Consider the following 13,516-nt stretch of genomic DNA (forward strand, 5'->3'; position numbering starts at 1 on the left):
GTTAGGACATATATGATTCATGTTAGGAACATATGTCAATATTTTATGTAATTGGCTAATTCTTTGACAAAATGTACTTTCCTTGTAATTTGGTAGATCTAGAATGTGTTTAATGCTTCAAGAACCAAGGTTTCAAGTTCAAGTGTTAAAACCATGCAAGTCTATCCAAGAATCAAGTGAAAAAGTGTTATTCATTAAAGCTCGACAGCTAGTATCTATCAAGGCTTAAAAAACTGTTTCAGCTCGAGGCTCGAAAGTTGCTCGATAGATAATGTATCTCTCGACGTTTATGAAAAACAGATTTTCAGTTTTAATTTTCATCCAATCCGTGAATGTATGCTTGTGCTTTCTTTTTTCACAACCCTAAACATATATAAGGATTATTTTAAGGGCCATTACAGGTAGCACAAGAGCACAATTGCACAAGTGTGAAGAAAAGTGTTGTTCATGCAAATTGTGACCAGAAACTTAGTTTGCCCTAGTTCATCTTAAATAAGCTATTGTGTTTGTACACCATAGGGTTTTGTGACCAAGCAACTTTGTGATCTTCATCATGTAATGAACTAAAGAACTTTGCAGCTAACATCCTTCTCAAGTTGGTGATTAAGTCACGTACTGGGATCCGCATATTTTTTGGTTAGTCACGTACTGGGAGCCGTGCAATACAAGGAGAAATTGTCACTACAGAACAAGTCCAATTGGGTATTGGGGTAAGAGTTCAACTATAGGTTGGTGTAATGTACTGGAATTTCTTTTATTGTAACCGCTTGTTGTGATAATAATGAATTCTCGAGAGTGGTGACCTTAGAATCACCCGGTGGGGTTTTTGCCTTAGAGGTTTTCCCCATTTATAAACAAATCACCGTATTAACTTTATTTTTCTGCTGCATTATATTTTATTTGGTGATTTGTTTGTGCTGCCATGTACATTGTATGTTAATTTGATTAATTAATAAATTTGGCTAATTAATCAATTAATTCATCAGAATGGGTCAATACATTCTTGGCTTATATTGGATAAATGATTATGCATAGTTAAATAAAGTTACAATTCAATTTTTAATTTTATATCTTGTTTTTAATAGAGAGATAGACATTATTTAGTGTATGGCTTCATAGGGGATTTGTTTACAAAATTAAAGTCTCAAACTATTAAGAAATATTAATCATCATTAATGATCTAACACATTTGCAACATTTTTTTTGAAAGATTTTAGGATTTGAATTGGGGTTGGTTATTATTGGTCTCCTATTTTGGAAGCTTAGTTAGAAATAAAAAAAATGAAAATGCTAATATACTACAAAAATGCTAATATATTACAAAATGTTCGTTTGGGAACAACTTATCTAACTTTTTGCTAAAAACTTTTTGATGAAAGTGGGCTAGGGTATGCTTGTACCTTAAAAAAAATTGAAAAAGTAAGAAAAAGAGGGAAAATATGAGGTTTTTAAAAATTGTATATAAAAATTAAAAGCTAAAAACTAAAGTTTAAAGTTGATGCCAAACTCATCCAACTATTTAAAATATGATGTGACAATAACTATGATTGATGAACTTCAATAACCTAATTAAGAACAAAATTTAGTTACAAAATTAGTTGCAATTTAAGACTACAATCTTATTCAATAAAATAAACATGATTACTGTAAACACTCAATTGAAGAAAAATCAAACAAATCGAAAAATGAGTTCTACAAATATATTTTTGTATTAATCAAGTAATGAGTACAATCTCTATTTTGATTTTTTTACAAAAAGTGCTCCTTTGATTCTATCTTCTTTATGGTCTTGACTTAAACGCGAAATTTTCTTCAATTTGGTTGAAAGATAGATCAAATGGTCTTCGACAGAATTTCTCCAGAGCTTGAGCCTCTTGAAAACTTCGTCCCTCAAATAAGAGGGGATGTCCTCTATTTATAGTGATTTTAGAGGATAAGCTCCACTTTGAATTGATATACTTGAAAATATGTAGTAGACTTTTAATTGGCTCAAATTCTTTCTTAGATATAATTATCTCTATTTATCTATATCACATATTGATAAAGATAATAATCAACAAAGATAAATAATTACCTCTATTTAATTTATTTTAATAAAGATAATTATCTATCAATTTTGAATAGAAAATTTATCTTTATTTTATTTATTTATTTTAATAAAGATAATTATCCATAATTTTTGAATAGGAAATTTATCTTTATCTTGTTGGCCAAATGACGCGTGGCAAATTTTGATATGCCAATGTGATGTTAATTTAGATGACACATGTCATCATCTAATTTAATTAATTTAATGACATTAATTCAAAATTTGCCACTAAATTCCGATGTGGCATTTTATAATTGGTTTAAAATTTTGTCTCTTACGATTATATATTTTGAAAATGTAATAGTTAAATTACATATTCTTTATGTTCTTAATACACTTGTCTGTCAATCGGATATTATTTACTATATGATATATAAACTTATATTTTTTGCATAATTTTAAACTATAAAAACTTGCAATTTGAATAATTATTGATGAATATTTGAATTATATTTTATGATTGGTAACATATTCGAGAGTAAACTTATAGTAAAATTTGTGACATTCTTAACATCACTCATAAATAAAAAGAACCCAACTATTTAAAGAAAATTATAATTTTATAAAATTTTGGACCTTTTACGATGGAAGACAATGCATTTTTTCTTAAAGAGTAGAATTCTTTTGTAGTGAAAGCCTTAGGCCTAGGTATCGGCCTCAAGCCACTCTACTTTCTCTTCTCATATTCACAGTAAATCTCAACATAAATTTAATTAGTAAAATTTAAAATAAATATAAAAAAAATAAGTACTACGCCACTGGATTTTAAAAATATCTAATAATTACTCAGAAATTACGCCATTTACAGTAATAATTCATTTTAAATTACACTCCTGGTGATAAATTTACTTTGAACCGTAAACAATTAGACTTCACAAACATTACCCTCCACGTATCATTCGTCCAATAATCAGTTCTGTGCATTAATTGAGTCCTTTCTCAGTAGTGGAAGGTACTGCTTTATTTTGGAACGGTCTCCGTTCAAGTCAATCCCCAATTACGCACCTGACCATGTATGTCCTCTAGAAAAGTCACTTGCCCAGACAACATTAAGCTACTTTCAGTGCAGATTGTGCACCAACGCAGCTTTTAACTTTCAAGAGACAAATCTTGCTGATTTCCCCAATCTACAAGTATGCACACGCTTGTCCTCTACCTATTCTTGTTCCCTCTCCTCCCTGACCTCGTTGCTGCCACCGAAAACCCACAGCCCTATTCTGCAACTGATTATTTTCTACTCAACTGTGGTTTGAGCCCCAACCAAACCTCAAATGATGGACGGAAATGGGAGGATGACGCAAAATTCTCTCTCCCTTACAGGCCAAACACATCATCAGTATCGAAAGCCTCCAAACAAGACCCTTCGGTTGAGATAGTCCCTTACATGACTGCTCGTATCTTCCACAATCAATTCACATACTCCTTCCCTGTCTCACCGGGCCAAAAGTTTGTCCGCCTCTACTTTTACCCAGTTTCATACTCCGGTGGGCTCGATATAACCAAGTCCTACTTCTCCGTCACCGCCAATAGTTTCACACTCTTAAGCAATTACAGTGCCTACCTCAACGTTTTTGGGACAAGCTCTCCCTTAGACAATAGAGAATTCATCATCAACGTACTGCAGACCGATGAAAGGCTCAACATAACTTTTATTCCATCTCCAAGCTCTTACGCTTTCATCAATGGTATTGAAGTCGTTTCTATGCCAGAATCTCTACACAGACCACAGAGGCTACAGAGTCACCTTCGTAGGTAACAACCATTTCTACAGTTTCGACGACGCCACTGCTCTTGAGACTCTATACCGGGTGAACGTCGCTGGCCAAGACATCTCTTCTGTCTATGACACCGGAATGTACCGGGTTTGGGAACAGGACGAGAAATATATTTTCGGTGGGGATTTGGGAACAACACCTTTCCTGTCCAACGCTAAGATCCAGTACACTGACGACACGCCTGCCTACACGGCGCCGGAGAAGGTTTATAGGACTTACAGAACTATGAAACGAGATTCTCATGTCAACCTGAAAACCAACCTCACGTGGTTCTTCACAGTTGATGTTGGGTTTCTTTACCTTGTTAGGCTGCATTTCTGTGAGACTCAGCTGGAAGTTACTGAAGAGAATGAACGCGTATTTACCATATTTATCAATAATCAGACGGCTGAGCGTGAAGCGGACGTGATCCACTGGAGCGGTGGTAGCAAAATTCCAGTCCACAGAGACTACGTTGTGTCTGTACAAGATGAAAAACCTGGGAAGCAAGAATTTTGGCTCGCGCTGCATCCAAACATGAACTCGAAACCCGAATACGCCAACGCAATTTTGAATGGTCTAGAGATATTCAAGTTGAATAAAACTGATGGTAGTCTTGCCGGGCTCAACCCAGATCCGATTCCATCAACCTCTCCACCAAATGCAACCGGAGACTTGCCATTAACGAAGCCAAAACATAATCTGACAACAACGGCAATAATTGCAATAGCTGTTGGTGCAATATTTGGTATAGCTCTACTCTCTGTTCTTAGTTTTTTGATTTTCCAGAGGAGAAAGGTCAAGGACTTGGGCAAGACCAAGTCAAACACAATCAATGGCTCACCTCTACCGTCAGCTGTATGCCGATACTTTTCCTTTTCTGAAATCAGAGCCGCCACAAACAGTTTTGATGATGTTTTGATCATAGGGTTTGGAGGGTTTGGGAACGTGTACAAAGGTTACATTGATGATGGGGCCACCCAAGTTGCAATCAAGCGACTCAAATCTGGGTCACAACAGGGGGCTCGCGAGTTCAGGACCGAGATCGAGTTGCTCTCCCAGCTTCGACACCAAAATCTTGTGTCTCTGATAGGCTACTGTAATGAAAACAGTGAAATGATACTCGTATATGATTATATGACTCGTGGGACTTTACGTGACCATTTGTACAACACCAATAATCCTCCTCTTTCATGGAAGCAACGGCTCGAGATTTGTATTGGTGCAGCGTATGGGTTGCAATACCTTCACGCTGGGGCTAAGCATACGGTGATTCACCGTGATGTAAAGAGCACTAATATTCTCTTGGATGAGAATTGGGTGGCGAAGGTTTCTGATTTTGGGTTGTCTAAACTCGGTCCAACTAGCTTATCGAAGACCCATGTAAGCACAGAGGTTAAAGGTAGCTTTGGGTATATGGATCCAGAATATTATCGACTTCAACAACTGACTGAAAAGTCCGATGTGTACTCTTTTGGTGTAGTGTTGTGTGAAGTACTGAGTGCAAGACCACCGTTGCTTCGTACTGCTAAGAAGAACCAAATGAGCCTTGTTGATTGGGCTCAAGAATGCTATCGTAATCAAATGCTTGATGAAATTGTTGATTCATCTTTGGAGGGATCGATCGTGTCAGAGTCTCTAAAGAAATTTGGTGAGGTTGCAGTGTCTTGTTTGCTCGATGATGGAATCAAACGTCCATCGATGAATGATGTCGTGTGGGGTCTCGAGTTTGCATTGCAATTACAGGAGAGCCCAAAAAATATCGGCCTCGATGAGACTAAAATAGAAATGGTGGATATTGAGAAACCCCCTTATCCAATGTACGCAATTGGGGATAATTCTGATAGCATGTTCACTAGTAGTAGTGAACCCTTGTGGAATTCAAAGGGTAGCGTCGTGACCATGACAAGCAGCGAGGAACAAAATTCTGATTATACGCAATCTGATAAATTGATGTCAGGGAATGTGTTTTCTGAGCTTATGCATGCAAATGGGCGATAATAGAATTCAAGCAAAAAGAGGGTGGTGGTAGTTCTTCTAAGCCGAATTAAAATAAATAAATAAAAACTTTGTTAGTTTTATAACTTTTCTTAGTGGCCATAATGCCAATCTTTTTTCTTTCTCGTTTTTATTTTTTAAACAAAAAATTTAGGATAGGAAATTCCAATATATTTGAATTTATGCTTTGTAATTTTCATATATAAATATTGATGATGAATGAATCGTTAGTCCTGTAGGTTTGTCTAGATGCTATCAAATCCTCGTCGCTGTTTCTGCCAATCTAGACCAAAGGTTCTCCTAAGATTGCCAATCTAGACCAAAGGTTCTCCTAAGATGGTTATTGGTGTGGTGCTTGCCATAACGTTTTCAATGTTAAAGTTAATATATAGAAGCTTTTTTCAGAGAAATATAAAAGTTCTAAATATCAGATATATATATGCCAAAGAGTATTTTCAGGGTCAATATTTTGTACCTCCTTTGCCTTTGATCGGTGTGTATATATAGGCTTGTAGTTTCTAGCAGTTGGGTCTTAATGGTGGCTTTAGTGCGCTTTGTGTAACGTCTTAGGGTTCATTAATGCGGGCATTGACTTTCCTTATTAATGATTTGCTTGCCTTCGTTCTAATTGCTTCAAGGTAGACGAGCGCATTTGATAAGTTCGTCCATGAAAGGAGAGTTCGTCGGTCCATCAAATATCCTTTAATTTTTTAATGCACTGAAAAATTCGAATGGAAGTATTATTAAATTGTTTAACTCAATTAAAAATTCGTATGGTCAAGTTTGCAGAGGACGATTTTTTCTTTTTACCTTATTTTTATTTCTTTACTCTACTGGAAGAAACGTTGAAGGAGTAACTACTAGCAAAGTTTGACTTGTATGACAGACTTGCTGGAAGACTTGAGGTCTTGTTGAAGACTCCAAAATTATTGTTGCGAGTCACACTTTAGCATCTTGGTCTCCGTGCAACGAGTGACTTTAGCAGAAGTAACTCTTTCACGACTGTTTTGCAACTTTTTTATCATAATTACGAGTATCTAACTTGACAAACTATGGGTCCGTTTGGATAGAATTTATTTTACTGAAACTGAAAACTAAAAACTGAAAATACTATAGTAAAATAATTTTTAAATACGTGAATAGTACCGTGAGACCCATTTTTAATAAAAAAGTTGCTGAAAAGTGAATTTTGTGGGTCTATGAACAGTATACAGTGCACTGTTCACGGTTGAATTGGTCCACTATTGCGGCTACTGTTCATGCACAGTGCATGAACAGTAGCCTCTGCATCCTGAAACGCGTGCCCAGAAAAAAAAAAAAGAAGAAGAAGAAGAAGGAAAACGCAGCAAGGAAACGCAACGTGAATAATTCGTATCCAAACGCCCTCTATATATATCGCTTAATGAGAACTTGATCTCCCTTATTCCGAAATGCCCAAGCCTGGAGAGTCTGAATAATTTCAGGCGTAATTCTATGTACAAAGTGGTTATAAAAACAATTATGGGCCGCCCTAGACCTTATCTAGACAGATTAGTTTCTCCTAATCAGACTGCTTTTGTACCAAGAAAAAGAGGTTTGGATAATGTGGTTGTTGCTCAAGAGCTTGTTCACACTCTAGACAAGAAGAAGGGCATGGTGGGGTTCATGGCGATCAAAGTGGATCTTGCAAAAGCTTATGATCGCCTTGAGTGGTCCTTTATTTGAAACATTCTTATTGCCTTTCGGTTTTCGGAAGCCTTGGTGGAGTTGATCATGAGTTGTGTGTTGTCTACAAGTACTTTCATTTTATTTAATGATGACAAGCTCAAGTCTTTCATGCCCACCCAAGGCATAAGGCAAGGGGATCCTCTCTCCCCTTACCTATTTATCCCATGCATGGAGTATCTTGGGTTTCTCATCAATAAAAAGTGTTCGAAAAAGGAATGGACTCCCTTGAAGGCATCCGAGCACAACATTGATATTTCACACTTATTCTTCGCCGATGACCTCATACTTTTTGCAAAAGCTGACATGGTAGGAGCCAAGGCAATTAAGGATGTGCTAAACAAATTTTTCAAGGAATCTGGGCAAGTGGTTAGTGTAGAAAAATCCTGCATTTACTTCTCACGCAATGTTCCTTCAAATGTCAAGCAGGATATTTGCGATATTTTGGACATCTCTGAGACTTCGGCCTTGGGGAAATACTTGGGCTTTCCCATTAATCATAAAGGGGCAGCAAGGAACATATTTAATTTCATTGCAGAAAGATTGATCTCTAAGCTTGCGGGGTGGAAGGCCAAATTCCTCTCCTTTGTTGGAAGGACTGTGCTAAGGGGTTGCCTCACCGACTCACTTGTGTGATAAATTGGACTAAATTAGTAAGGATTTTCTTTGGTGGTCTTCCAAGGAAAAGAAAAAAATTCACCTTGTGGGTTGGAGTAAAATCATAAGATCGAAGGAGGAAGGGGGTTTAGGAATCCAGGAAGCAAGAGCTAAAAATATTGCCTCGCTGGCCAAGTTCAATTGGAGATTATTTCATGAAAAAGACTTGCTTTGGGCTAAAGTCTTGTTAAATAAGTATTGCTCACAGTCGAAAAGGTTGTCAAAAGACCCCAACAAGCTCCCATGTTCTTCTATTTGGGTTGCAATAAAGGTAGGATTTCCTATTTTCAAACAAGGCATCTGCTGGAGTGTAGGAAATAAGTCTGAGCTGAGTTTTTGGGAGAGTAATTGGGTCCAGGGCATCACTGTGAGGGAGCTTATTAAAGGCCCTCTCACTCATCAGGAAGAAGCCATGATTGTTGCTGATATGCACCAGAATGGAAGCTGGGATTGGGGGAAAATTTCCTTCGTTCTTCCTCAAGACATGGTGGACAGAATCCAGGCCATCTCCATTCAGTTGTTTGGTGAAATAGAAGACATCATGACATGGAGATTCCCTCGGGATGGGGAGTTCAATCTATCCTCGGCCTACTATCAATCACTTCCTGAGCATGTAACTTCTTCCCTTTCACGAGCTGTTAGGTCTGAAGGCTGGATACACTTCCAAAAATCAAGCATTTTCTTTGGACTTGTCATCACAGAAGCATCCCTGTAAGGCAAGTGCTCAATGCTAGAGGAATAAACTGTAGCACAGGCTGCCCTTTATGTCATAGGCAAGAAGAGTCCATCATTCACGCTCTAAGGGACTGCCCTGTTGCAAGGAATTTCTAGATGAACATGAAAGTACCTTAGGTTCTAACCAATTTCCTTTCTCTTGATCTTTTGGAATGGTTGAAAGAGAACAATGTGTGTAACTCCCAGATCAAAGCAAACGGCTTGCCATTGTGCGTGCAATTTCTATTTGCCATATGGTTCTTGTGGAAGCACAGGAATTGGGTTACATTTGAGAATACCCCAATCAACCCAAAGTTGCACCATGCGTGCATACAGGTAGCTAGGGAGTTTTTCTATTGTGCGGGGAAGGGGCAGAAGGTTAAGCATCAAATTGTGACACTGGTGTGCTAGGTTAGGCCACCCCTTGGTTGGCACAAACTGAATACAAATGGTGCATCTCTTGGGAATCCTGGCAAGGCCGGGGGGGGGGGGGGGTTGGCTTAATACGTGAACGTGACCATCAAGGGAAGTGGATCAAGGGGTTTATGAAGCGTATTGGCTTAGCAACCAGCATTACAGCTGACCTATGGGCCTTGAGGGATGGTTTGATATTAGCAAAACAACTTGGAATGTCTCAATTTGTTGTGGAGATGGATGCCAAAGTCATTGTAGACCTGGTTCAATCGGATAAATCCTAGGTTTCTCCTACATTAGCTACACCGAATCAAGATCAAGCATGCTTCTCGGGAGGCGAATAGGGGTGCAGACTATCTTGCCAAGGGAGGCTGCAACCTTCTTTGTAATTTTGTTGTTGTTGATTATCCTTCTACGGAGGAATTATGTAGTATTTTAGACTCTGATGCTGTGGGCTTGTACTCCTTAAGGTTCTCAGCCACAACTTTGCCTTTTATGGCTAGTTAGTTTCAATGCTATCATCCCTTTTAACCAAAAAAAGAAAGAAAGAAAGATATATATCGCTTATAAATGAACTTAGCATTTTTTTTCACTCGCACGTTATCATGTCATAGTTAAGATAAAAAAGTTATGAAATAATATTAGATTTGCTATGTAACAGATTAACTGGCACTTTTGTGTTGAATTTTGTTCCTAATACTCAATCCTTTCGTAATTAATGTCATATATACTGTTGGGGCATGCTAGTATTTTGTGATATACTGTTCAGATTTCTTTTCTATAAAATTCCTATGCAGTTTGATTATAAAAAAAAAAAACTAAAAACATGATACCATATAATTTTCATCTTTAGAAATGTATAAAAATTGACACCTACTAATGTAAAAGGTAAAAAAACGATGTCAATAGTGGGCCCAAATAAAAATTAGTGAAAGTTTGTCAATTTACCAAGTGTGAAAAAAATAGTCTTGTTTATATAGCTCAAGTCAAAATATAAATTTATAAAAGCAAACGGACATAGAACACGGTATTTGACACAAGAGTCTAACTACCAACCTCGCAACCTATTAAATTGAGAATAGAGTAAAACTTAAATAAAGTATCTTAGACATTATTCTTAGCTATCCTTTTACATTTCGGCCACATGTATAATTAAGAGCAACCGCATCAATTTTTCTATAAATTTCTGTCTATTTTACAAAAAAAAAAAAAAAAAAAACTACTTTTTCTATTTTACACCACTACTTTTACAAGGTACCCGAATCAATTTATCTATTCTACCCTCCCTTTTATCTGTATATATTAAGAGGATTCAGAAAGTTAGTTATTGTTTTTTTTCTTGTAAAAAATGCCCCTAAATTAATTAACCAACAACTTAAAAATGAGGTTAAAATAGTAAATTGGCAAAAGAAAGTTAGTCATTGCTTTTTTTACTGTAAAAAATACCTCTACCTAAAACTAAAAAATGAGGTTAAAATAGTAAATTGACAAAAATAATAAATTCTTACTTCTACATTGAAATATCTTCCTACTTCTAATAAACTCTTATGTGGCGTTTGGTATGGGGTAATGTTTTAGGATTCCCAAGAATATTTAAAGATTTCCATGTTTGATTGCAAATCACGCTAAGGAATTAGATGCCAGGGGAATGTGGATTCCCCTCTTAGTAGGAATATGGATTTCCTTTAAAACACGTGGGAATCCAGATTCCCAAGCTTAAAGGAAATTGTATTTTTTTATAAATTGACAATTTTAACCCTTTTTCATTATCATTTAAGCAATTAAGATAAAATATAAAACAAATTATTATAGATTAAACTCTTTTAAAATTATTATTAAGAATAAAAGCATTTGAGAATTTAAATAGTTATTTTTGTATTGTACCCGTCATTTTGAAATGTTAGACTATAATTTTAATGAATTTTTCATAATTAATAGTTTATATTTGGTTTTTCATTATTTATTTAAAGGAAGATTTTTTTTTAAGGACTTGGTAGTTCATATTCAAATCTAAGGATAGAATAAGAAAAATAAATAATTTATTTAAGATCCCTAGGAATAAACTAAATATTATAATCTCACATTTCTAAGAATCTTAAGATATTTCTAATGAAACCAAACATAGGAATAACTACTGTAAGGACACAATTCAAATTCCCAAACTCTGACTGGTGGGAGATGGGCTTGAAAGGCCTTTCTTTACAATAAATTTGTAGAGGATGGGTTTGTAATCTAGATTTCAAGGATGGTTTAGACAATCAGGGAAAGGATGGGCTTTGGGCCCAATGGGACAAAATTAAAGAGTTGTTTGCAAAAGTAAGACAGCGAATTCCTCCTAGGACGAAATCTGAGGATAGTTTATAATAGTATTTCTTGGAGTTTGGATACAAATGTTGATTATCATCTACTATTGGCTCTCTCTCTTCTACTCAAAAGGTCCTCCCCTTTTTCTCATATGTCTTCCCTTCTATTTATACTCCTTTCCTTCTCTTCATCATCTTCTACTTTTTGGTTGCAATCCTCATTCCGGATACTTGTCCCATCCATTCTTCCCTAAAGCCCGCTGGGATTAGGGACCAAGTTCCAAGCTCTATGCTCAGGTCCCATCCTTTCATCTATACAGTCAGCGTATCAATTACAGAGCTTTTAATGTATGGGCGGTGGTAGCAGCTTTACTTTAGACATTCCACCGCTCTTTCTATTGTCTTCCACGTGTACTGTGTATTCCCATAATCATAGGATTCTTTATAATATAACCCGGGGACACTAAACTTCTCTTCCTATGTCCTCGGCCTAATAATCCGAGGACCAATCTACTCCTCGGACGTATTTGGATATTTAGATACTCCACGATCATTTTGATGTCTTCGGATTTGGGTTTCCAGCCCAACAGACTTCGTTGGGCCATCCTTCATAAATTACTGGGCCCAATACCCTTACAATAGCCCCTCGAGATTCTTTATTTTTTCACCTCGGGAGAAAAATAGAATCTCGACTTAAAAGACCTTTTTACCCTGCAGAATCTTGGCAATATTGCTGACGAAAATAACTTCTGAATTACCCATCGCGTGTTCCCGATGCTTCGGTATGCGAAACGCCCCCGAATTAATTGTTGGCGCTTCTATGTCTCCCACGTTTCAATGATGTGACACATATCCAACGGTCGAGAGCGATTCCTGTGTTGAGGCGGGAATTTGCCCGCTTCAAAACACCTTCTGATATATAAATACTAACTTTCTTCAAAATTCTTCACACTACAGTAACCTCATAACGTACCTGCCACACTTTCCATCTTCCCATACTTTCTCTTTCTATCAAGTACCCTGTCCGAGGTGACCGTGCTTTCTTCTTTTTTCAAAAGTAAGTTCTTCAATACTCTTTTCCCTCCTAATCAGCTTTTTGTTTCTTTTGTTTCTTTTCCTTCCCATCTTCTCTTTTTCTCTGTATTTTTCATCCTCGGCGTAGTTCTTTGTTAGTTTTCTTCACACCCCCCTTTTTTCAAAGATGGGTAGATTTGCGTCCCTGGTGGATTCAAACGAAAAGATAGAGCAGTTTAAGGTTAAGTTCAAAATCCCCTCGGATGTATCTATTAGGTACTGTAACGAGGAAGAATATTATACGAAAAGAAAAACGGGGAAGGTTGTAATCCCGATGATTGCGTTCATCGAAGGGGGAATGAAAATCCCCATGGGAACCGTGACTAGGGACTATCTTAGGGCTTTTAGATTAGCTCCCACCCAGTGCGCCCCAAATGTCTTTAGGATCCTAGGTTCTATAGATGCCTTAAATGAGAAGATGAATCTCGGGCTCACTCACCACGACGTGAACTGGGTTTATAACCTCCACTACCTAAGCAAAAAAGACGAATATTACCTAAAATCTAGATACCCAGAAGTTAGGTTAATTCAATGCCTGCCTGAATCAAATAAGGGCCTAAAAAACGACTTCCTGATCGTATCAGGAAATTGGCACGACGGCCTCCCCTGCCCGACAAGGGAAGGGACTCCAGGTGAAGTTTCCTTTACATACTATTAACCTTTGACTTTTTACTTATTCTTACCCTCTTTTACTTGGATAACTCTACAGATCCACACGCCGCGGATCGTCATCCTAATCTTGTTGATTTCGGACGATTGGATAGGATCCTACAAGCTGAGGTTTTCGTGCATACTGATGACCAACTCCG

The 13,516-nt window shown here is 37.0% G+C and overlaps 1 protein-coding gene and 1 pseudogene across 1 annotated transcript; both read left to right on the forward strand.

Annotated features, from left to right (window-relative positions):
* The first annotated feature begins 3,074 nt into the window (after positions 1 to 3,074).
* LOC142622947 (receptor-like protein kinase FERONIA) lies at positions 3,075 to 5,943 on the forward strand (annotated as a pseudogene).
* Positions 5,944 to 7,716: 1,773 nt separating this feature from the next.
* LOC142631065 (uncharacterized) lies at positions 7,717 to 8,917 on the forward strand. Its single transcript, XM_075805140.1, has 2 exons — positions 7,717 to 8,175; positions 8,411 to 8,917. Exons 1-2 carry the CDS (start codon positions 7,717 to 7,719, stop codon positions 8,915 to 8,917), a joined length of 966 nt encoding a protein of 321 aa, XP_075661255.1.
* Positions 8,918 to 13,516: the final 4,599 nt, after the last annotated feature.

This window comes from Castanea sativa, chromosome 1 (genome assembly GCF_040712315.1).
Source record: "Castanea sativa cultivar Marrone di Chiusa Pesio chromosome 1, ASM4071231v1".
NCBI classification, from domain to species: domain Eukaryota; kingdom Viridiplantae; phylum Streptophyta; class Magnoliopsida; order Fagales; family Fagaceae; genus Castanea; species Castanea sativa.

Coding starts and splice junctions, on each gene's coding strand:
- LOC142631065 (XM_075805140.1), top strand. CDS start 7,717: ATGGAGTATCTTGGGTTTCTCATCAATAAAAAGTGTTCGAAAAAGGAA. Junction 8,176..8,410: donor GTTGCCTCACCGACTCACTT/GTGTGATAAATT, acceptor TATTGCTCACAG/TCGAAAAGGTTGTCAAAAGA.